Source organism: Oculina patagonica, chromosome 5 (genome assembly GCF_052425735.1).
Source record: "Oculina patagonica isolate OP01 chromosome 5, crgOcupat, whole genome shotgun sequence".
NCBI lineage: Eukaryota > Metazoa > Cnidaria > Anthozoa > Scleractinia > Oculinidae > Oculina > Oculina patagonica.
In genome coordinates this window covers 23,430,922-23,458,909 of record NC_135762.1, presented here as the reverse complement: position 1 = coordinate 23,458,909, position 27,988 = coordinate 23,430,922, and the positions used below count along the sequence as shown (strand labels likewise).

At 39.4% G+C, this 27,988-nt stretch overlaps 2 protein-coding genes and 1 long non-coding RNA gene across 4 annotated transcripts; all 3 read left to right on the top strand.

Moving 5' to 3' along the window:
- Positions 1-50: 50 nt before the first annotated feature.
- On the top strand, positions 51-17,693 carry LOC144653390 (integrator complex subunit 13-like). Its single transcript, XM_078513372.1, has 22 exons — positions 51-352; positions 1,332-1,406; positions 2,271-2,455; positions 3,426-3,506; positions 3,988-4,075; positions 7,136-7,261; positions 7,376-7,460; positions 8,352-8,459; positions 9,624-9,667; positions 10,266-10,311; positions 11,616-11,690; positions 11,981-12,084; positions 12,310-12,391; positions 12,835-12,911; positions 13,005-13,076; positions 13,572-13,657; positions 14,182-14,263; positions 14,640-14,724; positions 14,810-14,864; positions 15,681-15,841; positions 16,271-16,418; positions 17,248-17,693. Exons 1-22 carry the CDS (start codon positions 116-118, stop codon positions 17,279-17,281), a joined length of 2,136 nt encoding a protein of 711 aa, XP_078369498.1. The 5' UTR covers positions 51-115; the 3' UTR covers positions 17,282-17,693.
- Positions 17,694-20,397: 2,704 nt separating this feature from the next.
- On the top strand, positions 20,398-23,815 carry LOC144653403 (uncharacterized). The gene is made up of 2 exons (XR_013570734.1): positions 20,398-20,648; positions 22,093-23,815. It is a non-coding gene; the product is annotated as an uncharacterized LOC144653403 (long non-coding RNA).
- Positions 23,816-25,341: 1,526 nt separating this feature from the next.
- Positions 25,342-27,764, top strand: LOC144653397 (uncharacterized protein C7orf57 homolog). 2 transcript variants are annotated; one of them, XM_078513381.1, is made up of 2 exons: positions 25,342-25,455; positions 26,324-27,762. In XM_078513381.1, exon 2 carries the CDS (start codon positions 26,367-26,369, stop codon positions 27,171-27,173), a length of 807 nt encoding a protein of 268 aa, XP_078369507.1. In that variant the 5' UTR covers positions 25,342-25,455; positions 26,324-26,366; the 3' UTR covers positions 27,174-27,762. The 2 variants fall into 2 exon arrangements, with proteins under 2 accessions (XP_078369507.1, XP_078369508.1); XM_078513382.1 differs by lacking the exon at positions 25,342-25,455 and adding an exon at positions 25,581-25,639 and having other exon boundaries at positions 26,324-27,764.
- The last annotated feature ends 224 nt before the right edge of the window (positions 27,765-27,988 follow it).

Sequence of the window (27,988 nt, the reverse complement as noted above, 5' to 3'; positions counted from 1 at the left end):
AGAGCCAACAATGTACTCTGGGAATGTCTAGCCTGGGTAACCAAGCTTTCAACATGGTGGACAAAATATATAAAAAGTGACTCGCTCTTCCAATAGCTACTAGGTCTCTTCTGCGATGGCTGACGAGAAATTAACACCTCCTGTAAAGAGGACAGTAGTTGTTTTAGATCACAGTTCCAAATTTCTGTCGCTTTCCAAGCAACATATTGATTTTGATGGCGGTGGAAAGAAAGGGAAAGGAAAAGGTGCCAGCGCGGCGTCGCCTGTTTTTAAAAGTTCTTGGACATGCAGTATAGAGGCAGCGGTCGAGTACTGTAGAATTGTATATGATATATTCCCTAACGAGTATCTGGTAGGTGAAGAAACATTTTTTTGTGGCGCCTCAAAGATGTATACTGAGGCTGATAGCCAAACAGTTTTACATGTAAATCAACCACTGAGTAAATTACATAGTGGTTAGAGCAGTTTTCAATTGAGTGACGTAAAACCAAAACCAAAGTAATCACTCTGGCCAATCACAAAGGACGTAGAGCAACCCATTGTCCAATCAAAACTCGAAGCAATTACACGAAACGCGGGAGACCTTGAGCGAGCAAGTCACGATTGGTTTTGGTTTTACTTCTGATTGGTTGAGAAAGTGGCGCAAGATTTTTAAGCCAATCACTAAGCGTAGTAATGCAAAACAAAAGCAAACGCAATTTACTTTCGACATTCAAGTGAAAATCGCTCTAAAGTACGTGTCAGATTATCTGATCACTCGGTGTTTAATGCTTGATCCTAGACGTAAGGATGGATAAGAATGCTCGTGAAAAATATTTACATTGAAAATCACTTGAAAATTGATTTCCTATAAAGACGATCTCCCATGGGGGTGTCTTTCGTGAGAGTATCTCCTATAGGGGCCATCTCCCATGGAGACCATCTCCATGAGGGGATCTCTCACGAGACCATCTCCCATGGGGGATCTCTTAATATAATATGAGAGTATCTCCTAAAGGGGCCATCTCCCATGGAGTCCATCTCTCACGAGGGGTTCTCTTATGCGGCCATCTCCTATGGGGGCATCTCTCATGAGAGTATCTCCTATAGGAGCCAATTCCCAAGTGACTGCCTCATGAGGGATCTCTCATGAGACCATCTCCCATGGGGGATTTCTAAAGAGAGTATCTCCCATAGGGGCTCCATCCTCAAAGTAGACTATCTCTCATGAAGTGATCTCTCATGAGACTCTCTCCTGTGGGGGTGTCTTCTTTAAGGTTTGCTCAATTTTCAAAATCAGTGAGCTGGAATGCACTCACTGAACTAACTGATGAATTTGTTAATTCTTTCAGGTCAAGGTGGTTGTGTCTGATGATTTTGCTCATGCTGTAAATTCTTGGTCCCATGAACAACAGTGTGTTCCACAGGTCTGATATGTTGTATTAGTAGCCACAATACATGTAGCTTTTTGATAAAATTATACACATATTATATTTTCATCAACAAGATGCCAAGAATATTCTATAAAATAATATAAGGTATAATTTTTTTTGTTTGAATTCAGACAAGTGAACTGCAAGCTAAATCTTAAAATGCCTTGTTCTAGAAAATGCAAACTTTGGCTTTTGAAATCCTTGCAGCTGAGATTTTTCTCCCAACAGTTGATTTTAGACACAGATTATGTGATGGCAAGTTGTTGCTTGAGAATTTGTTTTGTTTGAGTATTGAGAAAAGGCTATGGGAGGCAGGAGGGGTAAGGATGGGAATTTTTATTTTATTAACTACATATTGTTTTAAAGCCAAGGAGTTGGCGGAGAAAGTTACCTTAAGAGGTAGAAAGGACCTTGGAAAGTGGTAACTTCTGACCCCCAACTTCTTTCTGTATGATGTAATGAAGGGAAGATCATATGGTGTAAAAAACTGTAGGTTTGTACTAAAACCCAAAATGAAATGAAGCTAAACCACCGAAACAAAAGCACTCCGGTTAGCCTGAATAGCACTCTGGTGAGCCTGAAAAGTACTCTGGTTAACCTAAATAGCAATCCGGTTAGACTAAACACTAAACAACTTTCAGGTTAGCCTGTTTATGGTTAGCTCTCGATAATGGTAATGGGTTTCGCTTGTTTCGGTTGTTTTCTTTCGTTACTCTGTTTCAGGTTTTAGTTCATGCCAAAACTGTATACCCACGAATCACACAATGCAGTAGTTCATACTTTCTTATCAGTAGGTTACCGTATTTACAAAAAAACTGATCCTGATTAGTGGTACATGTACTTTTATTCATTTTATAGTTGCTCAAGTCTTTTGCTGGCCTTGGTCCTCCTAAGGAAGAGAGTGAAGAAGATTGTTCCATTATGCATGGATTAACATCTGCTGTTCAGTGTCTGTGTGAACCATTGCCTCAAAACTCAAAAGCAAATCAAACAAATAATGGTGAAAAGACAGGTCGGATCATCTGCATTACAAACTTGAAAAGGTCAGTGAGTTCTGATGGTGTTCAATACCTGCTAACCACTTACATGTATACTGAGCAATATTTAGCTAAAATAATCATTTTACAGTAGTAGTTTTTTAAAATATGCTCTGTAAGAATGTATGGGCTTATAAATGTGTTTCTAAGAAAGTTTTAAAACTGCTTGAAGTTTCGGAGTCATTGTGACTCCATTATCAAGAGACTTGTACAGTATGCAATGAGGAACACTACAAAATAAGCATAAAACAATGAACAACCTAAACGAGCACCTTAGCGCAGATAGAATCCATTTGCACATTAAGTATTGGCTTATGCTTGCAAATGTACAACATTTCTTTCACGAGGCAATCAAACTTGCCGCTACATTTCGTGATGATGTGAAATTGGTTTTTCTTATGAATTTGCTTTAGCAAATCCCTGCTGATCAAATGTGTTTCTGTACAGAACTAGAGCAGACCGTTGACAAATTGATTATATACAAATCAAGTAAACATTTTTAGATTTTTATAACTACGATAAATGAGAGATTTTCCTTACTTTCCCTTGCAGTGTTCTCATAAAGGAAATTAAAAAAAAACATTTTTTCCCATGTTCTATGTTCGGAATAGCCTGCGTGGCCGGCGTCTGAAGGGGAGGGAGAAGGGAAGTTTCGAGCGCGAAGCGCGAGCGAGGGAGAGCGCGAAGCGCGATCGTTTGGGATCGCGGGGGTGGGGGGTATACCCTTCCCAAACCCAAACGATCGCGCTTCGCGCTCGAACTTCCCTTCTCCCTCCCCTTCGAACGCCGGCCACGCAGGCTATGTTCTGAATAAAAAATGTGATTTGTCCTCTGGTGTGCACTGCTTTTACAAACCTTTCAACTAAAGGCATATTTTATGTGTAATGACTGTTAGTGTTATTACTGACAATCTGTCCTATGGATCCTGTTCAGTACAGCTTTCACATTCTAGTTTGTGTTTGTTTGTTTTGTCTAGTGATGCCCATGTTCACACTCTGGTAGCATGTGTCAGTGATGCATTACAACAACAGAACAGTGGAACAGGTTTGAGTGACAGGTAATCACATGTAAGATTTTATAATAAAGGCAGCTCAAAGTAACTCTTGATCTTACTTATAATGCAATTAATTCATTCAACAAGTAGTTGATCAGCCAAATACAGTAATCAATTAATGTCGTCTTCCTTTTTATAGTGTGAAGAGTTTTATGAGTGAATAGTCAATGAGGGGCACAGCTGAGCTGACTTTTAACATTTGATTTTCCCTTTTTTAAATTAAAAAAAAAAAAAAAAAAAAAAAAAAAAAAAAAATAAAAAATTTAAACCAAATATAAAATTAACCACAAATAGATAAAAGAAAAGGAAGAAGAGCAGTCCAATCGTTTTACAAAAAACTGTGTAATTTTAAGCCATAGAAAACAGTGAGATAAGCAATTACAGATCCAAATAGGGTTTAGATATGGCTTCTTATATGTTTTGAAAGCAGTACCTGTGTAACAATGTGCAAAGTTATATAAAATTCAATCATTTGTATTTCCAGTCCTCAGCCTATCAAGCATGCAGACCTCATTTTAGTCCATGTTCCGCAGACTGGAGACAGTGGAAAGTTCACTGAAAAAACTCCAAAGGTATAAACCCAAGATTACTTAATATTATTATCCCTGGTGAAAATAGCTTAACTTTCGGCCATCTTCTCTACTCAACCAGCAACCAGAGAAGATGGCTGAAAATTCAGGCAAGGAAATAAACCCGATGAAGGTGGTCTAAAAAGATGACAAGGTAAAGATCCACAGCAAATATCCTTGCAAGGATCTTTACCAGAAACTAACAATAAATTATTTGCAGGATCTTGCAAGGGCCTTGAGGATCTTTGCAAGAATCAGGAGGACCTTGCAAGATCGTACCCGGGGTACCAGAAGATTTTTTCCCTCTGGCACCTAGGGTAGCAGGATGTCCGGGTAGAAGGTAAAGCCTGTGTCCGAGCCAAGTGGCCCATACAGCCGGTTATCCCGGTTTCCGTAGCATTAAGCGACTAGGAGTATTGCTACTCCCCCCTGGATGGGATGCCAGTCCATCGCAGGGATTACCCCTAGCAGTAAATTCGCCAGTACCCATTTATACACCTGGGTGGAGAGAGGCACTGTGAGAGTAAAGTGTCTTGCCCAAGAACACAACGCAGCGCCCCGGCCAGGCCTCGAACCCGGGCCGTTCGACTCGAAGTCGAGCGCGCTAACAAGGCTGCTGCCTAAGGAAATTTTTAAGGAGCCCTTTGGGCTCCTAACATCAAAATTTAGGAGCCCAAGCCATTATGTTAGGAGCCGGGCTTAAGTTGCCGAAGACAAATCTGGGGTGGGGGGGGGGGGGTTACTTAGGCAAGTATGTGGTCAACTATGTAGCCTAGGAGAGGGGCCCATGGATTGAACCTTCCCCCAACATTATCCTGCTATAATATACGTCCCGAATGTCCCCTAGAGGGTACTCCCTATAGTGGACTATACGGGGAGGCTCTGCCCAACAGGGATACCTTTTTTCAGGCTCCAGGTATATAAAAGGGTGGGGATTTCACGAGTTGGAGTATACAAAAGGGGAGGGAAAACTGGTTTTTAGGTATTAAAAGAACCCTTCATAATGCTTGAACACACCCACCAAATGATCAAGTCATTTAAGTATTTTAAGGTGTTATTATTCAAGTTAAAAATAAGAGGGGGGGTGGGGGGGGTTATGGTTTCTAAAAGGGTAAGGGCCGCTTTCGCATACCAAAAATGGCAACCTCGTTCATGAGATCCTGGGAATGAGATTGCAGAAAGGGTATATGAAAGGGTAAGGGTACCCTGGGCAGAGCCCCCCCCCCCCCCCCCATAAAACTGTTTTTTACTCTGCAGCAACCTCAGAGACCCAGAGGAAAGAAGTTGGATAAGTCATCAATATCAGCAATATAATATATATCTCTCCCCTCTGTGGATTAAATCACTAGCTGGGCTGGGAGAAATAAACCAACAATGAAAACTGACACGCATTTAGTTGAGAGCATGAAGGGTTAATTCATTTGTTAAGCCAGTGCCAGTCTGAGTGCATTTCATGTACTTTCATTAGTTTTCACATAGAAAATCAATAAACATGAAGCAGGAAACTCATTTTAGTAATCAAGGTTAATAATTAAGCAGGTCAATTTTTCCTAGGTTTAGAAAAAGGTAATAAAAAGTCAAAAACACCTGTGTAAACACTTTAATTAAGTTATGATCTTATCTTTGTTACATGATAACCAGTTGACAAAAATAGAACAGAAAAATTAAGTTGTGAAAACACTTCAAATTACTTAACTCATCAAATAAGTTGTTTATAAAATTAATGTAGTAACAAAAGCAATCCATTTTATTCAAGCTGAACATCTGAGCAGGCAAAAGCACTGAGGTTTCCAGCACAAAAATTTGCTAGTCACGGTTCAATGCCCGAGAATGCTCCTCATTTTAAACGCGAAAACATGAAACAGTTCGTTGAAAATAACAACCTTAGTCCACAAAAAAGCGGCAGCAGATATGAAATTTCCCATGAAAAGAAAGAGGCATACATTTTTTTCCTACTAAAGTTAAGCGTTCAATGCTTCATAGATTAAGCTGAATTACATGTAAAACACGCCACGTAAGTTCGTGTACACATCACGATATTTAGCGCGATGTTTAAGCCTGTCGGAAAGGTTTTTGTATCAAGCTTTTGCAGATTAAAATTATTTCAGACCTGATTCATGACTGCAGTAGCAAACAGATTTATTTCACTTTTGTATCCGTAAATACTTCTTCAGATTCACTTGGAATTACTTCGAAACTTATCCAAAACGTCAACGAAGCAAACGAAACGTAAACCAGAACATAGTACATTATTCCATATTTTGAAGTTAAACACTTGAAAACGAATGGTTTTCGAAGTTGCTGAATTTTGCAAAGACATGTTACGTACTTGATACGCTAAATGCGAACAATTTTAGCGTTTTTGTTTTAAAATGAAGCAGTTTTTGTTTTAAATGGGATTTTTTATGCCAATGAAACAAGGTTACAAGGAAATTGAAGTCAAAGGATGGGAGTGGAAGATCAATGTTTAGGCGCCCATGCGGGCTCCTTGAACAAAAATTTAGTTGCCCGCACTCGTAACTTAGGTGCCTCTGGCGACCGGGCGCCCGTTAGGCAGCAGCCTTGGCTAACCATTAGGCCACCCCGCCTCCCACAGGATGTCCGGGGGGCTACTCAAAAACGTTTTGTATGGGGAGGCTCCGCCCCGAAGTCCAACCCCTTTCCCTTTTATATACCCTTATATAAGGCACCCCTTTCGTGAAACATGAAAAAGGTACCCCTTTCGGGCGGAGCCTCCCCGTGTAGGCCATTATAGGGAGTACCCCCCCCCCCCCGGGGCAGGATCATTGCAAAATACTTTGCAGTTTGTGCAGATTCCTGCAACCTTGAAACCTTTGGGGACCATATGAAGATCTACAAAGTTGCTGGCAAAGACCTTGAAGATCAATGTCACAATATTAAATATTGTGACATTGATCTTCAAGGTCTTTGCCAGCAACTTTGCAAAAACTACCCTAGTGTAAATTTTACACTAGGGTAGTTTTTGTGTTTTCACTAGCCACTTTCCCTAGTGAAAATACTAGGTTTACTGTGAGAAACAGAACATTCTGTTTTTTCTTTCAGGCTTCGACATTACTTTCGACAACTATCTGTTCTCACAAGGCTTCACAGTTGGTTAGCAAACTTGGTGCCATGGCACAGAAACATTATAATCTGAAATCAACAACAGTCACAGGGATCCCAATGAAGGTATGAACAAGATTTCCACAACAACAACAGCAAAATGTTATCACTATGTTGCATAATTGATGTTGTAAGGTGGGGCAGAGTTGTTAATTGTTTAAAAAAACATTTGATTTTCAGGAAGAGCAACACTCTGGAAGTTCAGCTAATTATGATGTTGAAATCTTTCATTCTGCTGAGGTGCATATGGAACAAACTGTTGCAAGTAAGAATGCCTAAACAACAACTCTTTATGAACCAGCTGCAAATGATCCATTAAGCAATCACATGTGCACACATGACTAAACAAGTGTTTACAAATGTTAATATTTTCCCATAAATAATTATTGCAGGTCATACTACAATACCCAGAAATAGAGAATGATCCTGTTTAAAAGTGACGGAGTTGTTTGCTCATCGGAATTTTTTAAATAAAAGGACCAAAATCTAACTTTGAGGCTGTAATCGACCACATACTTTTAAAGGTTTACTTTAATCCACTGGCTCTGTGCCTGCGAAATCCAGCCGTAATGAACATTGCTTTTTGTTCCACCTGTAAGCTCATAATCAAAAAAGGCATCACTTATACTCAATCTCTGCAGGAGGTGAAGATCTTTTCAATGATGCCCAAATTAAAGTGATTGGGTCAATTCGGCTTGGCATACATGTACCCACAAAAAAGCTTGAAAATTTAAGTGAAAACTTGTAGGTCGGATCAATGGCAAGTACATTGTATTTCCTGTTTGGATGGTGCTTTCTTAGAAAATCTTGAACTGCAAGCAAGCCCAGTGGAAGGCCAACAACAGCAAAAGAAAAAGAAAAAGCAAAAACAAAAACTTTGCCTTTTGAGAATGCCTGAACAAAAATGTCATAAAATGTGATGCTGGTGGAATGAAAGGCATGCCTTCATGTTGCAAGTGGTGTTTTGAGTCAGTTGGAGCTTAATTAGCTCATAATCAACCCCCAAAATGTCAAAAAAAAAAATCCTGGAGTCAATGGGTTAAACACCTTAAAAGTTGGGAAAATAGTTATGTATGTGGAAGAATTATAATTCAACACCTTAAGTGGTATATAAAACATGCATTATCAGATAATATTTTGTATTACATTGTTATAGATGTGTTCTGTGGTGATGACAGTTTACCAGTGAAAAAAGATGGAGCTGCTACTACCAAGGACACGATTCACCTCAAGTGGTGTACACCCAAAAACACAGCTGCCCCAGGTAATTCATTTAGACAGCTTTATGTGACCCCCAGGGGGGTACTTCGGCTTGTAAATGACGGAGATGATCGAATGGAGGCAAAAATCAGGACCCAAAAAAATCCCTAAGTCTTCCGACTTTACCCAAAAAAAATCCCTGGACCAAAAATAACCCTCAAAAAAATCCCTTGTCAAACTACCCTAAATTACCAGGAGGGGCAATAATATAACACAAAGAAAACCATAAAAAATTGAACGCTTGTGTTTGTTTATTCATCATACCATAAATACGCCAAGGCCGTGCCAAGTCACTTAAGTTCGTTTTTAATACCCCAAAAAATCCCCTATTTATATCAAGTCACCCAAAAAATACTTGCCAAATTTTCCAACCCAAAAAATCCCAGAATCGAAAATTTCAAACCCAAAAAAATCCTTCGATCATCCCCGTCATTTACAAGCCGGAGTACCCCCCCTGGGATGTGACCTAAATCATTTTGTGTAAATCAAACCTACAACTTGCTTCCAATTTTATGTGCAACACAAAAAATGTTGTAGGGTTTTGAAAGATGTTTTAGCCCTTTACCCCCTAAGGCGAATGGTCTTTAATCTTTAATCCATATAATTATGATACACCATTTGAGCGATGTTGATCAGAAAATTTCATTTAACACTTGAACAAATAAGAAGAAAGTTAAAGCTTTGAAAGAAATGGGTTGAAAGGTAAGAAAGAAACATTGTTTCTCTCCATATATAGTAGGTTTACCCCTAAACTACATGTTATTGTGCAGCTCTCAATTTACTGGTTAATTTCAATCATGTTGCATATCACCTATGTGTCAGGCAAAAAAGTTTCAAAAGTTATAAGGGGGACTCAATCATGTCACAAAGGGGGGAGGTACAACTTTTTGCTTTCAAAATGCAAATCTAAATCTAAATTGTACAAATATTGACCAAGTTATGGCACTATAATCAAAGCATCAGACAATGTCGTATAATTATGTTGAAAGTTCTATGCAATTTTTGCATGCGACTTAGTTGCGCCACTAAATCTGCTCTAAAAGTGTACAATATCAGGGAAGTAGCTGTACAATATTTGGAAATTTTAAAAGGAACACCCTAAAGATACCTTAGCTTGACACAAACAATGAAAGCTAATAGTCCCTGTATCTTATTTTGTTTTTAACAGAGCTTCAGGCATGCATTGGGTGTCACAGAATCACCCCAGTTGAGGTATAATATACACTTTAAAGTTGGCATTTTTGTGGTAAGAATTTACACTGTGAGGCATGTACTGCATTCATTCATTGCCATTTCATTTAGAACATAAAATTTCTTCAATTTTACAGTTTTTAGTGTACCAAGCTTATTTTTAAACTTAGCAATATTAACTTAAGGATACTTACTTGTTTGATACACAGACGGCTCAGATGTTGTTTGTGATCCGTGACAATATTACATTACGTTTTGATTAAGAGAATGTATGAGAATGGTTCGAAAATCGCTCTAAATTCAACTTGTAGTAAAGGATTTAAATAGTAGTAGCTTACCTTACCCTGCACTTGTGTTATTTTGATGTCTCTGAGGCAACTGAGCCATTCAGATGATTTAACCTTTCCCAGGTTTGCTTAGGTAAGCTACTTTCATTTGATTATCCTTTACTTCAAGTTGAATTATTATTGAATTTAGAGTGATTTTCGAACCTTTCTCATACATTCTCTAAAATGGCTCAAACCGTAATGTAATATTGTCACAGATCACAAACAACGTCTGGGCCGCCTGTGTTTGATGCCGCTTTTATTTCTCTAACTATAGTCTATTTATCTTGAAGATTAACAGCAGGCCCACAGCATGCCTCATCTCTTTCCTCCTTCAAGGTAAATCAGAGCAACAGTCGCTTAAAGATGTACAATATAGAACATACTAATTGATAATATTATTGTTGATTTGACTTTGTGATGTACATGTACGTAACGCCACGAGCTTAGCATTTAGATCTTAGAAGCTGGCTAATCTGGTGACTGAAGACATAGGTTAAGTCAAACCTCTCCTTACAGACTCTTTCGGACCACATGAACTGTCTGTAATAGTGAGGTGTAAGGTAGGTAAAGGTAAAGTCTGTGTCCGAGCCTAAGTGGCCCATACAGCCGGAGCTTATCCCGGTTTCTGTAGCATTAAGCGACTAGGAGTATTGCTACTCCCCCCTGGATGGGATGCTAGTCCATCGCAGGGTTACCCCCCAGCAGTAAGTTCGCCGGTACCCATTTATACACCTGGGTGGAGAGAGGCACGGTGAGAGCAAAGTGTCTTGCTCGAGAACACAACGCAGTGCCCCGGCCAGGTCTCGAACCCGGGCTGTTCGACTTGGAGCCGAGCACGGTAACCATTAGGCCACCGCGCCAATAGTGAGGTGTCACACCTCACTATTACAGACAGTTCATGTGGTCCGAAAGAGACCAAAATTCATATCAATTCTGCCACTATAATATGGACACCTCCATAACACAGATGATCTACTTTGTCCCTCTGGTTCTACTGTACAAGAATTAAATTAATGTTTAATTGAAAATCGTTATTTAACTTTGATTATGGAAAATGTAGCCTAGCACAGTGGCTATTAATTCAGGTTAACTTACTGGTCGTCTTTCATCTACAGTCAACTCTCGTTATAGCGGACACGCTCGGGACTTCGTTTAGTATCCGTAATAGCGAGAGTCCGTAATAGCGGGGTGTGAGGAAAAAAATGGCATTAACATAGGTTCAATAGTATGGGTTATGACGAGCTTATCAACAGTCGTGAAACAACTCAGTAGTCGTTAGGTATGGAGAATGACAATGGTCGAGGGTTTGAGGGTTTGATCTCTCCAAAGGAGTCGTCTGGAAGAAAAGGGCGCAAGCTGAAGTGAAAAAGCAAAGTCTGGTGTACAGCTACTGAAGCAATTGATGCAAAAATAATTATTGCAGAAGACTTCTGAAATGTGTTTCGACAAATAGTATTCAACACACGAGAGTTGACTGTAGTTAGAAAATACAATTTATCTAGAAATATCTTGTTGTATGCAGAAAAAATGATTTTCTGCATCTCTTACTTCCTGCCTGTTCCAAGTTAACATAAATAATTTATTATCAAAACTGCTGGCTCCATGTAGTTTAGTCCTCTTGTGTTGTTATTTACTGATAGGTCGACAAGTCATGCTAGAACAACCCAAAAAGTCTGGTGGAAAACTAGTGTCACATATTTTAGCCAGTCATGGAGGTAATAAGACTAAAGTTTGTCAGCAGGGGTATTTTGCAGAACTCAGAACGCAGAGTGATGGTCAGCAGTTTGCTTGTGGTTAGCTTTCACTCCAGTTTGCTTGCATGCTGTTAGCTTTTTCACTACAGTTTGCTTGCGGTTGGCTCTTATTTGTTGGTTAGGGCATTATACTTTCGCTGTTCCATCATTCCATCATTCTTCATCTGCAAAGTACTCCAGCCGGAAATTTGTTGTTGATGACTTTATGTATTGTTAGCATTTCTCATGATGGTTTTCTGTTGTACTTTTAGGCGACATTTTTATACACTGTCTAGCGACTTATCGCACTCCAATGGAAGATCCCCCTTCTATAAGTGAAGGTTGTGGTGGCCGGGTCACAGATTACAGAATCAATGTAAGTCTTCTGTTTTTTCATAGTATGGCCATAAATGTTTGAGCCTTGCAGGATTTTGGCGAATACAATTATGACGTGTACAAATGTATTACAATGGTGAAACTGAGAATTTCACATCCATCTTGTTCAAACATTTAGATTTAAATACATAATTCATCTGTAAAAGTTTGTGTCTTAACTACATCTAAACCTGTTTAATGGGAATTTGATTTTGTTCGCCGATAGGATTTTGGTGAATTCATGAAGGCTAACAGGCTTGCACCGTATTCATGGAATAAAAAGAAAGGAAAATCACCTTTAGAGAAAGGTAAAACTAACTTTCTTCTCAATCTAGCTAAGCTCACAGCTGCATACCCAGGGGGGTACTTGCAGTATACATGACGGGGAGGTCCGACGTATTTTTTTGGGTTGAAAATTTACACCCTCGGTATTTTTTTGGGTCAAGAGATCCGTCATGTATTTTTTTAGGTCTTAAAGTCTGTTTGATTGAATAAATCAGTATCAAGGTGCTAGGTCTTGTACTTTTTGGGGTAGAAAATTTTGATGCCAGGTATTTTTTTGGGTGTAAAATTTCAGGCTCATGTATTTTTTTGGGTTCGCAATATGAAGCTCCGTCGGACCCCCCCGTCATGTATACTGCAAGTACCCCCCCTGGGGCTGCATAATCAACATTCCATTCAACTTTCCAGTATCAAGCCAAAAATGGCAGAAAAACTGCATTGTACATTTATAGTTTATTTGCATTTACAGGTCTTTCAAGACTGGAGCGTTGTACAAGATACTGGCCCATGGTGATCAGTGAAACACTGCTGTGTAATATGATGCAGGTAGCTTGTTAAACAAAATAGATCTCAACTGTTTTTCTTTGTAAAGGAATGTTACCTTCACTTGACTTGAATCTTCTTTTTCCCCTGAAACAGCTTTTGGAACCACTGCCATTGCTTATTATGAAGGAGACAATTACAGAGAATGATGTACTGGAATGTAAAAGGGTGAGTTTTTTTATTAAAAAGAAGAAAAAAGAAAAGAAAAAAAGGTAAAACTAGAAAAAAATGGTGCAGTTATGAGTTGAATATCAATACCCATTACCCAACAAAAGTCCCTTTGGACATTAGCCAACAATGGGCGACAGAATTTTGGCGCAGTTGCTGTTTTGTCCCACATAAAACATGAAAATATTACATGTAAGTAATTCCCCCTCTTCCCCTTTACAATATTGCGTAGCATGCAAAAAATAATGCCTCCGATTGCTGCCTACTTTTGCTTACAAACTGAAACGCACTGCACAAGGAGTAAAAATTAAAAAGTTAAATTTAAAAGCTGATGATTTATCCGTGTAGAAATAAAGATTACTTACCTACCTAGTTCGGGTGCATTTCGCTATCCAACATTGCAATGGGGATAGGGTTTGGCAAGTTGGTGTGCCAACGACTTTTGTCGGTGATTGTAGGACTTAGACCTTTATCGTACGTATGTTATTTATTTAGGTGATCTACAGAGTTCAAGCCATGGAAAGTCGAAGTGATCCACTTCCGGTATCCATGACGGGAATTAGAGGAAAAGGTCCAAAAAGGTAGGCAAAGTAATCACTAGGAGTCTGTCCACATATATTTCTTTTCTTTCTCGTGATCATTCAAATTACCCCGCGGTTTATATTTGTTGCGCGCTCTGGACGAACGTTAGAGAAAACAGAGGGTCTGTGAAGATACTAGATCACTTGCCTCGTTAACCAATCACAACAAACGCGAACGGTGTAATGAACCAATCAGAATTCGAAGTGAAAGCGTGCAACCTGCGCCAAACGCGGGAAATCATGTAACCAATGCCAAGCGCGGGAAAACGTGCTTAAGCCATGTCAAGATTGGCTGTGATTATTCTTCTGATTGGTTAAAAACGAAAGCACGTTTGTTGGTTTTTTTTTTTTTTTTTTTTAATTTACTAGAACAACTTTCAAGGGTTTAACGAACCGATTAGAGAGCTGATCAAGTGCTTAACCAAATCAAAGATGATTAGTTCGGAAACTCAATTTCAAGACTCCCTAAAACATTGCAAGGAAGAGGTTTAACAAGTATCAATATTAATTTTGTGCTTTACTAGGGAGGAACAGTATCGACAAGTGTGGGCTGAACTGGAGACTTTCCTTGAAGCCGCTAGCAAGACATCCAAGATGCATGAAAAGGTGATGCATCGTTACTTCTCCTTACTGGTTGAAATACAGTTCTTTTAACTGAAAATGTGGTGGTACATTAAGACGATCCACAAGTTGATGGTTTCCCTTATTCTTGTCACCTGCCTGCTTGACAATGCACTTGTGTTGTACTAAGGGTGATCATTCTTGGGAAATGTAGAGTAAATCGACTGAAAAAGAAAAGTACTTATTGATCCAGCCTTGTCCCTCGGTGGTTTTCTATTTGGGTACGATTGACGTCACTCGTCAAAAATCATGACGTCATGAGTTTGCAGGAGGAGGACGCCTGGGTACTAGGTTGTCATTTCTCGCGACTGTTTGAAGGAAGATTTACCTAAACTTCACTTGTATAATTCCAATATTTCAGGTATATGAATGCCTGCGTGGCACGAGTCCTACAAGCAGCAGCACAGACAGCCCAAGGAGAGAAACACCAACAGATGAAATTGAAAGTGAGTGTTTGATCTTTTTCCCGGCGTTTGCGTAACTCTTTTTTCAGTAGTCTTTATCTGATCTTGTCTAAATTTTTTCATGTAGAAGGCACTCAATCCAGACTCTCGGAAGCATCGCTTTCTTGGCAAGAGATTGACAGGTAAGTTGTCACGTGGCATGACGAAATTTACCAATGTTGGGTCTAGCCGGGAACAAATTAGTTTTCAGTTTTTTGTATGATATGAGTTTTAACTGTCAGGGGTAGGCCTGGAAATTCTGAATCAGGGGGGGGGGGGGCATTAGTAGCAACGAGTCTGCCGTTAGTAGTTAGAAGGGGATTCAGGGCCACACTAAAAACTAGTGGGACACCAGTAATTGTGTTACACTACAAAAAGTCGATTTTTTAGCTGGCGTGACAACTTTGAGAGGAGAGGAGGTATGCTCCTGGATAATTTAAAAAACGGGTTTTTCTATCCAAGATTGACGATCGGAAGTGATCTTTTTCCGACCGGAGTTGTTTCTCTTTTGACCATGGCCGGATCCCCCGCTTTGGATGCCATTTTGTTTTCCGCGATTCAAATTTCTTTCAAGTTTGAGCGTCGGGGGATGCATGCGCAGCTCATGTTATTTTTCCTTTAAAGTTTCGAATGTCAGACTTCAAATTTCCAGGACGAAGGGGTGCAGTTGAGTGGAGGCGGGGTGTCCCTCTCAGATCCTTCTATGGCCATAATTCAAGGAAGAAAGAAGCGCCAACATATGACACTTCGTACCCAACTCTACTATCACCAGTCGTTGCCCATCTGATCTGTTTTTTCAACATGAACCTGACGAATGCGATGCGATTTGCAACCCCTTGGTTACTGCACACACAAAGCTTTGCCAAAAAATAAGCAGCCCTTGAATAAGGGTAATAACACAATAATAAAACGACTTCCATCTAGGATAATTCTTTGTCCGTTTTATTGATCATCATTAGATACCAGAGCATGACAGAAAGAGAGAAGACTGACTTCAATCGCGGAGACACCAACAATGAACACTTCTTTAAAAGAGGTCTGGGGTCAGCGGTTACGGAGCAGGCGCACAAGAGATTACGCCCAGACAATCAGGCAGGACTCAACAAACAGACGGGTAGAGGTGAGAAATGAATGGTAGTCAAAGATAATGCTGGAGACAGTGAGATAAGGTAAAGTCTGTATTCGAGCCTAGTTGACCAATCAGGCTGGCGCTTATTTCTGGTTCCGTAACATGAAGCGACATGAAGTACTTTCACTCTTCCCTGGATGGGATGCTAGTCCATCGCAAGGTTACCTGCTAGTATTTATTACGCATTTATACACCGGGGTTTAGAGAGGTACTATGAGAGTAAAGTGTCTTGCCCGAGAACACAATGAAATGACCCTGGCCAGGGCTCGACCCTGCACTGCGCGATACGGAGTCCAGCGCTCACTTAGGCCTCCGTCCATCTTCAGCTGAAGCAAAAAACACCAAACTATACTAGTCTGAGCTACCCTCTTATAAATATCGATTGATTGATCGTTTGATACATTAATTCGTTCATCACAGGTGCAGCAACATCTCTGTTATCAATGTGGAACAGTAAAATGAACGCAATAGCTGCCTCGCGGCACGAGGAATTTGCCGGTAGACTTCAGTCAACAGGGAACAAGGCAGAGTTGTACACCAGTCCAATGGATACAGGAAGCAATAGCAGGTACGACAATTTTACACTTCAACCTAGAGAGGCTAAAAATTAGAGAATTACAGGCTAACTACGGTTATTTTAAGTTCTTCGTAGCGTTAGCCCTAGAAAGGAAAACTGGGGACCATAAGAGGCAAAAAAAAATTCTTTTTGACCTCAGTAGGATTCTAGCCCACGACCTCCAGGCTAGATCATCGTTGCTCTACCGACTAAAGTACAAGGCTCAGGTCGTTGCTATTGTTTCTGGGGCTAGGAGCATTTTTCCAGGCTAGATCATCGTTGCTCTAATCACTTTTCTCTAATACGTTACAATAGTTTACTTGGAAGAAACAGCGTGAGATATCGGGGCCCTATTGTATGGAACTCAATCCCGAGAAACATCAGAAACGCTGCCTCCTTACAGCTTTTTAAAGCAAGTCTTAAACGTGTCTCTAGATCTATAGACCTAATCCAGTTTGAGAAAGAGGCCTGCTTGATTAATTCCAAGGATTCTGATTTCATATATTTTTAATTCTCTTTTTATATTTCTTTTTCATTAATAGTTATATGTTTTGTTAGTGTATTATTTAATGGCAGGTCCACACCAGCCATTATGGTCGCCCTACGAGACCTGCCTTAACAAAAAGCTATGTATGTGTATGTATGTATGTATGTATGTATGTATGTATGCTCTACCGTCTGAAGTACAAGGCTCAAGTCGTTGCTATTGTTTCTGGGGCTAGGAGCATTGTTCATGTTGTTTGTTCTATTGTTCTCTCGAAGGGTAGCGAGCCATTCATGTGACACCTTGCGAAAGCTGCTACCTGATTTTAACGTTTTTTTCGTTGTGTTTATTTTTCAGTGGTAGAGGCACGCCCGTTGAAGAATGGCTATGACGTGATGGTGCATAATACCAGTGCTTACGGGCAAAAAAGAGACCTTCCATGGGATTCCGGTCCCTGTTGTTCAATCACAAACATCAGGAGTCGTCACATACCAGCATGTCGCCTCAAGACTAAGTCATGTTGCTTGGCAACCACATCAAGGACAAGCGCTGGCTCAGTGAATTTCTGACCACTAACCGTAATCCAGAACGGTCATGATTCTTAATTGAGAATTTTAAATTGAACTTTACCTCGATCGCAATAGAACATTTACTATCGCCACTCAAGACCAGGACAAGTCCCAGACACATTGTTTATCCTTCACGAATGTAAACAGTAATTTTTCACTAACTGTAGTATAAAATCCCTTGTGCAAATGCGCGATACATCTAAATTACTATTCTCTACGGTTTGTTATTAAATGTGTAAATAAATATGCTCTTGAGAAGTTTATACTTACTTGTCGTCTTAATTCTTATTATTGTTCATGTCAAATGGGATGATTTGTATTTTTTTTTTTTTCAACTTTCTTTTTAGGGTTATTTTCCAAGGTTGGGGCTCGGATTGTAATCCCACACAAACACGTTTACGTCGATTTTTGTTCAGGTTTTTCCAGGCAGGGTACTAGACAGATTTTGTAATTTCAAAGCTGGCCGGCTTTTCATTGTCCTTAGAAAGTGTTTGTTTACTTCTCCTAATCGGTACTTGTGACTTCAATGATTACATAGACTGAAAAAAATTAACTTTGGTATTTTTAACCTAGGCTAGCATAAAACACCTTTTTTTAGAAATTCTTCGGCCGCCCATTTCACTGTACTATTTAATATCGCCCAAACAATGCTCGCATAACTAAGACCACGTAGAGCAATATCCCGGATCATGGCAGAACTCCCTTAATCAGAAGCTGGCAAATGATATGCAACAAGCTACATAAAATTATTTAATCTTTAAAATAAATATCGGCCTTTATACAGCTTTACATTAAAACTATTTAAATATTAGTTTTAATTTCCTTGTTGTCGAGTGCCTCTTGTTAGCTCTATTTATCGTTTCTTCGGATCTGAATCGATAGATTCAATACTTGTTTTATAAGAACAAATTACTTTGAAGTGTTTTCCTGCTTGTTCGCTGATATTTGGCAGTTCAGGGTCGATCAAGGATCTGTGAGTTCGAAAAGGCCACTCTTCTGCTATCACGACCATAGGGCCATCTTTACCGTGTTCATTTTCAAATCGAACCAGATTAACTCCTTTGTAACTCTGTATAGGTGTAGCTTTTCCATGAAGAATTGCTGATTTTATGCGTGGGGTCTGCGAAGAAGGCCCGTTCCTTTGCGTTGATCTTTCTTTGTTTGAGAATTGTACTCTGGAAGCCTTGCGTTTTTGCGACATTGCATCAAAACGAACGTTTTAGTAGACAAAGGTGTTAATTAAACGCTGTGTGGCGGTGAGAACAGTTGCTGGTGTATTGAGAATCCTTTCCGCGAAGCCAGAATCGGATACGCACTGCGAATCAACAACGATCCTGACTGAATTCGCTACACGTTTGGCAAAATTTGTACCAAAGACATCGTTGTATCGTCTTTTTCCCCTTATTTTGGCACCAATTTTAAATACTCCGTAACCTTCACCTTCGCTTTGCTGTTTTAGCACAAAAACAAAGCTGTAAGAACCGCTGATATTGGTTTTGGTTGCTACGTGATGCTGAAACATGTCGGCAGGTGGGAACAGCGCACTAGATCTTTAATTTGCATGCATATTGGAGATTCCTCTGTTTACAGAAGTGCATTGAATACAAAAACATTATTATAGCCAAAGCCACCTGCAGTTTATTGTAATAATCTCTAGTTTTATGTTTTAAACTTTCGAAAAATCTTGGCGAGTTAGATGAAATTTCCCGGAATTTTTTTTTTTTTTTTTTTTTTTTTGCGGTGTGCGGCAATGACCCTAAAAAACCCTAGAAATAAAACCAAACTAAAACTCGCAAAAATAAAAGGCATTTATACAGTACAGAATGTCAATAAATACGCGAGTTGCAAAGCACACGGTCCGAAAGCAGCTTTTTTTTGTTTTTGCGGAAAAACATAATTTTTCCGACAGCCAGTGGTCGTAAACATCTAAAGATGATATAATTGCTGGCACAATTACAGAAATGAAGACGTGATTATTTGCCGAAACGGTTCCGGTTTTTTTCTAACTACTTGCATTACAAATGTACAATTCTGTGATCATGAAGTTTGTGGCATTTATTCCAGACAAAACAGAAAACTTAATTAAATTGTTTTCCCCTTTGACGGTTTGTCAGAACAAACAGATAAATTAAAAATTAATGGCATACTGAAGGTTTGACAAAAACACGAGTTTCTGGTTGTAAGTTGCTGTCAAGCCAACGAAGCAAGACTTATAAAGTACTTGATGAAACAGTAACCGGGAGAAAGGGAATGTTTCCACAGGCATCCCACTCCTGCTGTGTTCTACGAAAAATGTTCAATTCAAGATCTAAAATTTGTTTAACGTCATTACAAAAAAAAATCGACTGAAATCACCTTATATCTAACTACCCAACAAGGACATAAACATTACAGAAAACACCAAAGTAACAAAAATAGTAATTGTTTTTTTTTTGAAATCGTTTAAACAGAGTTAAGCGTTTCATTCCATTTGAAAGTGCTTTTCACAGTTAGGTGATAGTGGGGTTCCTGTGTTGTTGCTAAGTGATGAATGACGTATCGTATTTAGCAGGGCAGGGGATATCTTTTTGTTAGAAGCTTTAGCAGTAGGAAATCTCATTAAACCTTTATATTCATTTTTGCGGGGTAATCAAATAATATATATTTTTCTTCTATTCCGTGAGAACGATTTGTATATCGTCAATCGCGTTTTCGAAGCTGCAAAAAATATTTATCGAAAAAGAAGGAAAATAAATTTTTAAAAAAGGTGAAAAATTGATGAGTTTAACACCTAAACAAATGGATGTTTATAAAAATAATAGGCCAACCTTTTCTGGTAAACACATCGAAACGTTTCGTCAGGTCTGCGTTCAAATCCCTTTTCGAGAAATAAATTATTCATTTTTTGCTTTAAAAAGTTTCACTAGTTTTCGTGTCTAAGACTAATCATTTCGAAAACAGCAGCGTGATATTATTTACCCAAAGTAATAAAATCGATCGAAATGAAAATTTTCTTTGTTTACCTTCCAAACAAACTGTCACATCGTCACATCCGGGGTACACCTGACATGTCGTCATTTTCAAACTCAAGTGCGGATCGTTGTTGATTCGTGTTGCTATAGAGCGCGTATTTAGATCTCGATAGCTTTGCTTCGCTGCGTGGATTTGAATCTCTGTTACAATTTAAAAAGCAGCTTTTCAGGTGCTCAGGTAAGTAAAATTTTCAGGAGGATTAACATTCGGTGTGTTTACGTGTAGGACAACTCTGTTGCCGCAAATTTAAATTCAGCTTTCACACATCCAAGCTAAAACCCTCGTCGCTTACGGAGTCTGTTTTTGCTGTTAGTGTAGTCTGATATTTTACCGAGTTTAGCGTCGTTCAAGCACGGAAAGTTGATAGCTTGCAATTCAATACAGATCATTTCAGCGACAGAATATGTTCAGCTGGTCTAGTAGGCCTTTGTTTTGGCGGCTGTTTGAGCGACTGAGAAAAATCGAGGAATATATCCCGGCTCCATTTTGGTCGCTCAACGTTCTGCACGAATCTCTGAAATCGTTTGCGCAAGAAACGCATTTCTCTTTTCTCCATCTCGAAAAGCTGTGAAGTTTTATGTCGCTTTTGGGTCGCATTGCGTGTTTATGTGTTTGTTTATTGTCTTCTTTTAAACGTTGTCGTAAAAAGATTTTACATGTGACAATAAATGTACTGGCGAGCACAACTCAGGAACACATAAACAATCAAAGTTGAAAATTAATGACAGACACAAATTTCAGGTCATAACAAATCTTTATCTATCAGATCTATACGGCCATTTAAATTACATTTTCACTGAACTACAATCTCATAAGCCTTACATCTCCAGGGATGAATTATTACAGTGCTTTGTGTGTAGTTAATCCCCAAGTTTGGTTTTCGTGATAATTGCTTCCCTTTGTTCTGTCACAACTTTAAAATTATTCCTTTTTGTGGCAGTGCGTGGGGGTCATTTGGCAATGATTTGTTTGTTTCGCTTGAATACACAGGATTTCGTCCATCGTCCATCTTGAAAATCTAAAATCTTATCAGCGTTATAATATCACTTGGACAATTGGCGATACTTTGTTTTTCTGGGCCCAGTTGTTCGGTGGATAACGGTATCCACCGGATAAATCGCTATCCGTGGATAGTGACTTATCCAGAACTAAACTACTGAAACTAAACTTAACCACAAGAAAGGCTCAAAGAAAATTGTACAAGATATTGAGTCTTGTGGTGTAATGTATCAAACACAAGAGACAGTGTTTCATCAGGATATTCAAACACCGAGAAGAGAGTCAGGAGAGTTGAAAATACGACACGCAGCGGAGTATTGTGACGAAATAGGTGTTTGGATAGCCGATGAAAAACTGTCTTGAGTGTTTGATATATCTTTTCAAAACAAACAAAAACTACGGATTAATTGGAGAAATAAAATCGTAAAAATCTATGCTAACTAAGAACACTAAGACCAGGTATCCAAACCTCCTTCACGGTTATGATTTTCTTTGTTGCAACTTGATGAATTATTAATGGTTTGAGAAGTTGCGTGTCACCATGGGGATGAAATGATAGTTGTAAAATTTTGACTGAGGTACAGTACAATAATTGAACCTGTTTTTTTTTTTTTTTTCTCAGAAAAAGATTGCCACTGTGGAATGACCGAGTTGGATCCTGGTTTCAACAACACCAGCTCCTTTTCCAGTCGTTTCGGGACGATAACTTAAAGTAAAAACTGAGACGATCCAGATTTCCACATTGAAACAGAGTCCATGCGTAATTTTCCAGGCGTTGATACAACATCTCTTCCTCCTATCTCACAAATAGACTGTTTGCCTCAGAACCGAGTGGACCCAGACGAATTCGAACAGAAACGCCGAGCTGACAAAATAAACGAACATAAAAAACAAAGCATGTCCCAAGCAGCAGCGCTGAAACAGCAAAACTATGGCCGCAATCGTACAAATTACCCTTCGGGGGTTCTGCCTCCCATTTCGCAGATTTCCATGGGAGGTAGACAGCTCCCTGCAGAAGGTGAACACGAAGGCTTGAAACTGCCGCCTATTTCTCAAGTGAGTTGTCTAGGAGGGTTCGTGGATGAGAAGAAGATCAAGGTCAAACAGTCGAAATCTCAAGTCAGAGACACTGATTCTGATTTTATAAGGTTGTCCAAACAAGGTGGTCAGAAGAATCTGCTGCATTACATCGAAGCCAATTCCACGCTGCGCGAGGACGCGACTGACGCGAGCGCGTATCCACGAACGCGTTATCATCCGGGGTTCACTTCAGAGGCGGATCCAAGATGGCGCCCATCACATTGGTCGGACTTCTCGCCTCGAAAACAGGCCCGGAGCGATCACAGGCTAATATGGAGGTAGATAACTCGAGAAAACCCAACATGAAAAGTTTATTCATAAGTTCAGAAAATTGTTTTTATTTTGATAAAGTAAAAGTATAGCATGCATGGTATATAGACGAACAAGAACTGTTAATTATATCCGAACTTCCTTACATGTAAAAAAGTAAAACTAATTATAACAATAAATGTTTGTTCGTTATATCGGAATTATGCTGTAAAATATCTTTTTGACGTTGGCAAAGACAGCATCGTGAATGATGCAAGAAAATCCTAGGGGCTATGTCCGGAACATTGGGTAATTTTTTGATTTACAAAGTTGCTATCAAATCGAGGGAACCTTAATATAAAAGTTTACTAAGTTAAAAAAAACTAAGGAAGTAACAAAACAAAAAGAATAAAAAAGAAGTATTGATATGATTGAAATGGCTTACAAATGAAACGTGTCTTGAAAAATTACAAGATTGGCTAACGGTGACATAGCTCCCTTAAATTCACAGATGTTTACTTCGTCACAATCATTGTACATTCCTGTAAGGGGTGGCTGGAACAAGGGACGTTTTAGGCAAATCTCGGTCAAAGAACTTAATTTCCCTGCTTATTTTCTCTGAATGTTATTCTAGCAGTGGCCACACGAATACGTCATTTTTCTTAGCGACACCGAAACCGTAGTCGAAGCCGATCTCAGGGAGTGGACTCTAGTTGACCTGCGTAGCTGGCGGGATTTTGGCGCGAGTGCTTTGTTTCGGCGGCGAGATTTCCTTGTGGCTACGCCGCTCTCGTTAGAGACCACCGCCAAAACAAAGCTCTCGTGCGCGAAATAACGCAAGCTAGGCTCCAGTCGGAAATGGTACTTGTGCTGCTGACTGATTTAAGTTATTGAACATCATTTAAAAAGTGGATGTATCGTTCTATGTCCTATAAATACTGTGTAAATAGCAGATAAATCCTTGTATGTCCAAGACGTTTACATACCGAAATTAAACCTTCATTTTACGTGCCAAAGTTTTGAAGTTTATTGTTGCTCTTTCAAAAAAGATAGCCCGCTAAAGCGCGCGCGATGAAAAGGAAGCTATACTAAGCCTGCAATTGGAATCCACAGGTACGGAAAAAGATGGCGGCTATACATTTGTCCTTGTACTAAATTTTTTTTCATGTGGAATGTAAAGTTTTTCAAGCTAAGCTTTTCTGTGCGTTTTTATAAGCGTTTTTTAGCGTTTTCGCGCGCTTGGAATTACAGATAAATGTACCAGTCGCCATCATTAACCACACGGTGGATTAATTGGAGAAAAAGGAGTGGCGGACTTAATGTAAAGTTAATAAATTTCTTTGTAACTGCTTTGACAATCCACGCAGTTGTGTTGACCTGTTTCCCAAGATTTTAAAGTCATTGCAATAATTTTTATAATCCTTTTGATAGGCAGGGTCACCGCGTCACCTGCGATAATTAACTTAGGATTAACTGTTAATCGTGCTTGCACGATTCTTTAATGCTCTGTACACAGTTAACAAGAATTACATCTCTGTTTTTATAGAAGTGACTCATTCGTTTCTTGGTAACAACAACAACTTTGACTGACGTTTGTTGAGGTCAAAATATTGGTTTACAAACACGCAAAGCGTTCCCTCACCAGTAAATTTTAAGTCAATCGAAGTTGTCTTTTGGATAATCAATCAGCTTACGCAAGTATTTCCGCGCTTGCCACGTTTTTCTCCGAATTCAGATCGGTTTTTTTACCTTTTTTCAATAAAATATAAACAATAACCTCTTCGCCGCGGACCTTATACTGCCTTGTTCCCAGGGGCCTATTGGAATTTTTTTTCGGCATATCGCAAAAGATCATGGGCGCAAAGTATCAAGGGAAGGTGCCCGAAAGCTCCCACGTTACGAAGCAGGACGAAAGTCAATTGACCTGAAGGGACTGATAATAGTTTCTCGTAAGTGAAACGCTAGAAAACTTTTGAGCTTCAATTCAAGGAACATATCAAACAGATCTTACTAACTTTTTCGCTGGAAATATTGTTTATTATTCGAACATTCCCTAACCTGAAAATATCCGCCATTGATACGCTCTCCAAGCTCGTGCTAAACTCAATTTCATTTTCAATTTCAAAGCCAAAATATCCCTCAGCAGTTTAGTAAAAGGGTATCACGTCACGTGACAGGTTTTAACGAAGCGCGCAATAAATCAAGCAAGGTACGAATTTTCACGTTCAACGTTTTAAACAAACTGAATTTTTGAAAAAATAACAAAAATTTTTTTTTAATATGACGGCGCCCACAATGAAACTTTATTCTCATTGGCCGTACTAACTTTATGGCTATGGCCGGCTCTCAGCGATCTGTTTGGATTTGCAAGGGCGGTCTAATATTCGATAGTCAACATTTGGCTTTTACGGTTTCTTCGTGTACGCCGAAAACGTTAAGCACAAAAATAAAATAAAAGTTTTGTATTGTACATCATTAGAGGCCATTCTAACGAAAACTACGTTTTCCTCATTAACAATTAATCAAACAAATTACCTTTGCTCTTGATTGTTATCCATTGATTAACGTCATCTTTTGTGGCAATACTAATTAGCGCGCGCGCCCTGCGCGAGAGTTTCACGATGAAAAGAAATAAACTTCACCTGAACTTTAGAGGGTAAGTGCACTTAAAAAGTGAAATTTTATTTACACATTTAGCATAAAAAGGCGAGGAAATGTTAAAGAACGGAAGCCATAACTCGAGAAAAGCTTAAGGATTGTGTTTTATTCACAGTTTATTAAGGCGGTGGTAAACGAGGACACATTGTAGAGGACACATTGTTGCCTGTGATGATTTTTCGGTAAGCAATAAGACAAACATTTGTTACGGACACAAAATGTTTCTGAAAGAAATCAGACTGACACTTTTTTGTCTCGGACACCGACAAAGTTTGTGTCCGCACGGGGCAAACAGGGAAACATTTGTGTCCGATCCGCAACAAAATCTCTCCGCATTATTGTGCTCTCGTTTGCCACCGCCTTATAATCACTTAATGTTGACTGGGGGAGTTTTTTTTTCGGTGAGAATGTTTCCAAAACGTTAACTTTTGGTCCTTTATCATAAATGTAAGTTCTTCTTTCAGTTATTGATAACATCATCTCTAATCTTACTTGCTATCGAGTGCTAATGAGCACGTTTTAGATGAATCATTTATGATGGGAGGAGTTAAGCTTACTCCGTTTAGGTCTTTAATGTAATCGTGTTCGGTTGCATTTTCGGCTGTGCATCAAAGCGTCTTTCTACCGCAGCTGCAAATTATTTCGCATAAAATTCTCCACAGAGATTTGTTTACAGTTCTTCAGCGTTATAAGATCGCGCTGGAGAATTTCCTTGATCGTTAGCCGCGGGTATAAAGGTAAACAAATTACTTCAACGTCCTATGGAATAATTGTTTACGTTAAAAAAGGATACATTTCTAGAAAACTTTATCTTGGCCCAAGATCACAAAAAAACTTTCGTTCTATTGATGAATCAATTTCCTCAGGTTGTCTGGGATTTGATTTGGGTCGTTTGTTTCCGGTGTTAAAATGGTTAAGCCTTTTTACAAGCCGCTGGACAGGCCGGAAAACGAGGAGATATGGTATTGTTACTATGTCCCGAGTCGAAGAAGGAAACAACAAGATTCAAAAGCAGCACGGCGTATTCCTATTTCACAAGTACCAGACTTAACCAAGGAGGCGCCAAAGGAAAGCACCAACTTAAAGGAGAAAAAATACGTCAGGCACATTCTAGAGACCGACTCTAAATACTTGAAGTTGGCCAAAACAGGCGGGAGAAGAAACCTGTTATGCTATCGAGAAAACGAAGGCAAGAACACCGCGCCGAAAGAGTATAAAGTTCCAGAGTGGTATTACCACGACGATGGAAAAGGCAAAGAAGTAAAGGAGCTTAGCGAGGAGGAGAAACATAAGAGATACAAAGTAACGTATGGAAAGCGAAGTTACAAGACGTCGGACAAGTCCAAAGTTTACGAACGTCCCGATTACATGACGCACTTAGAGCCAGAAGAGTTGAGAATTTCCTTAGGTGAATCCGAGCGTATTCCCGATCGTCCAATCTTCGGCTACGATAGCTTTACGATTTGGAAGCGAAACGAGCTGGAAAAATCAGGCAAGCTTCCTTCTTTGGTGGAAAAGATCGAGATAAAGGAAAGGCCGGTAACATGTGCTTTTGCGAAGCGCGAAGTCCAGGTTAAGAAGAAGAAAAAGAAAGTCAGACTACCAGCAACTCAGTCTAAAACATCAGAGATGTCCGGTCACAGAAAACTCGCTAGTTCGGGGTACGTCACCCAGTGGCACGAAAAATGGTATGTAGAGGCTGTGCGGAAAGCATAACTCAAAAGACTGAACGCGAGAAGTTATTTATTCTAGCTAGTAGGTAGATAGAAGGGTTAACCTTAGCAAAAAGGATTGCCCAACACCGTCAAGAGACGATTGATGTAGACACAAACATATGTGCTGTTTGCAAACTCGTGCACCTTAAAAACAAACAGTTTTTTCAAACATTTGTTCCTAGTGGGGGTATTTTTTGTGATGTTATATGTAAGGGTCTTTCACATTTAGTTTAAGAGTTGTTTTCCCTTGCTTTATTTATCTGCACGAACGCGAAAAAATGGTTAAACTTAACACACAGTCATTGGTCGCGATATTAATTGTAAATTAGTTGTCACAATTATTTTAAAAGTCGCTATAAACAAGAACCAAGTACGTTTAAGTCCTTGTCCCGGAATGTATGCAATTCTTTGATTTGAGTTTTAACACGTATTTTCGTGTTATATGTAAATTAAAAAATGTGAGATAAAATTGAAACGATTTCACCAGGGTGGTAAACTACTTTTTATCCGCTATTGCGCGCTTATATGGCCTGTAACAGGGTCGCCGTCATTTTTTTTGCGCAACACCTTCCCAGAATTCTGTTCAACATGGCCTGGACGCGCGTTGTTCGGATACGCGAAATGTTGCAAGTCGATGTTGCGCTGAAAATAGTCTCGTGTAACATGTACGTTGCCAAGTACATTTTGAACGATGTTGCGCGAAAAGTTGACTCGTTAAACATACCACCAAAAGTTGACGCGGTGTTGCGTGAAAAATCGTTAAAACAAGTTGTCCCACTGTAACACCGCCTTAACAGTCTCTTTCCTCTCGAAGTG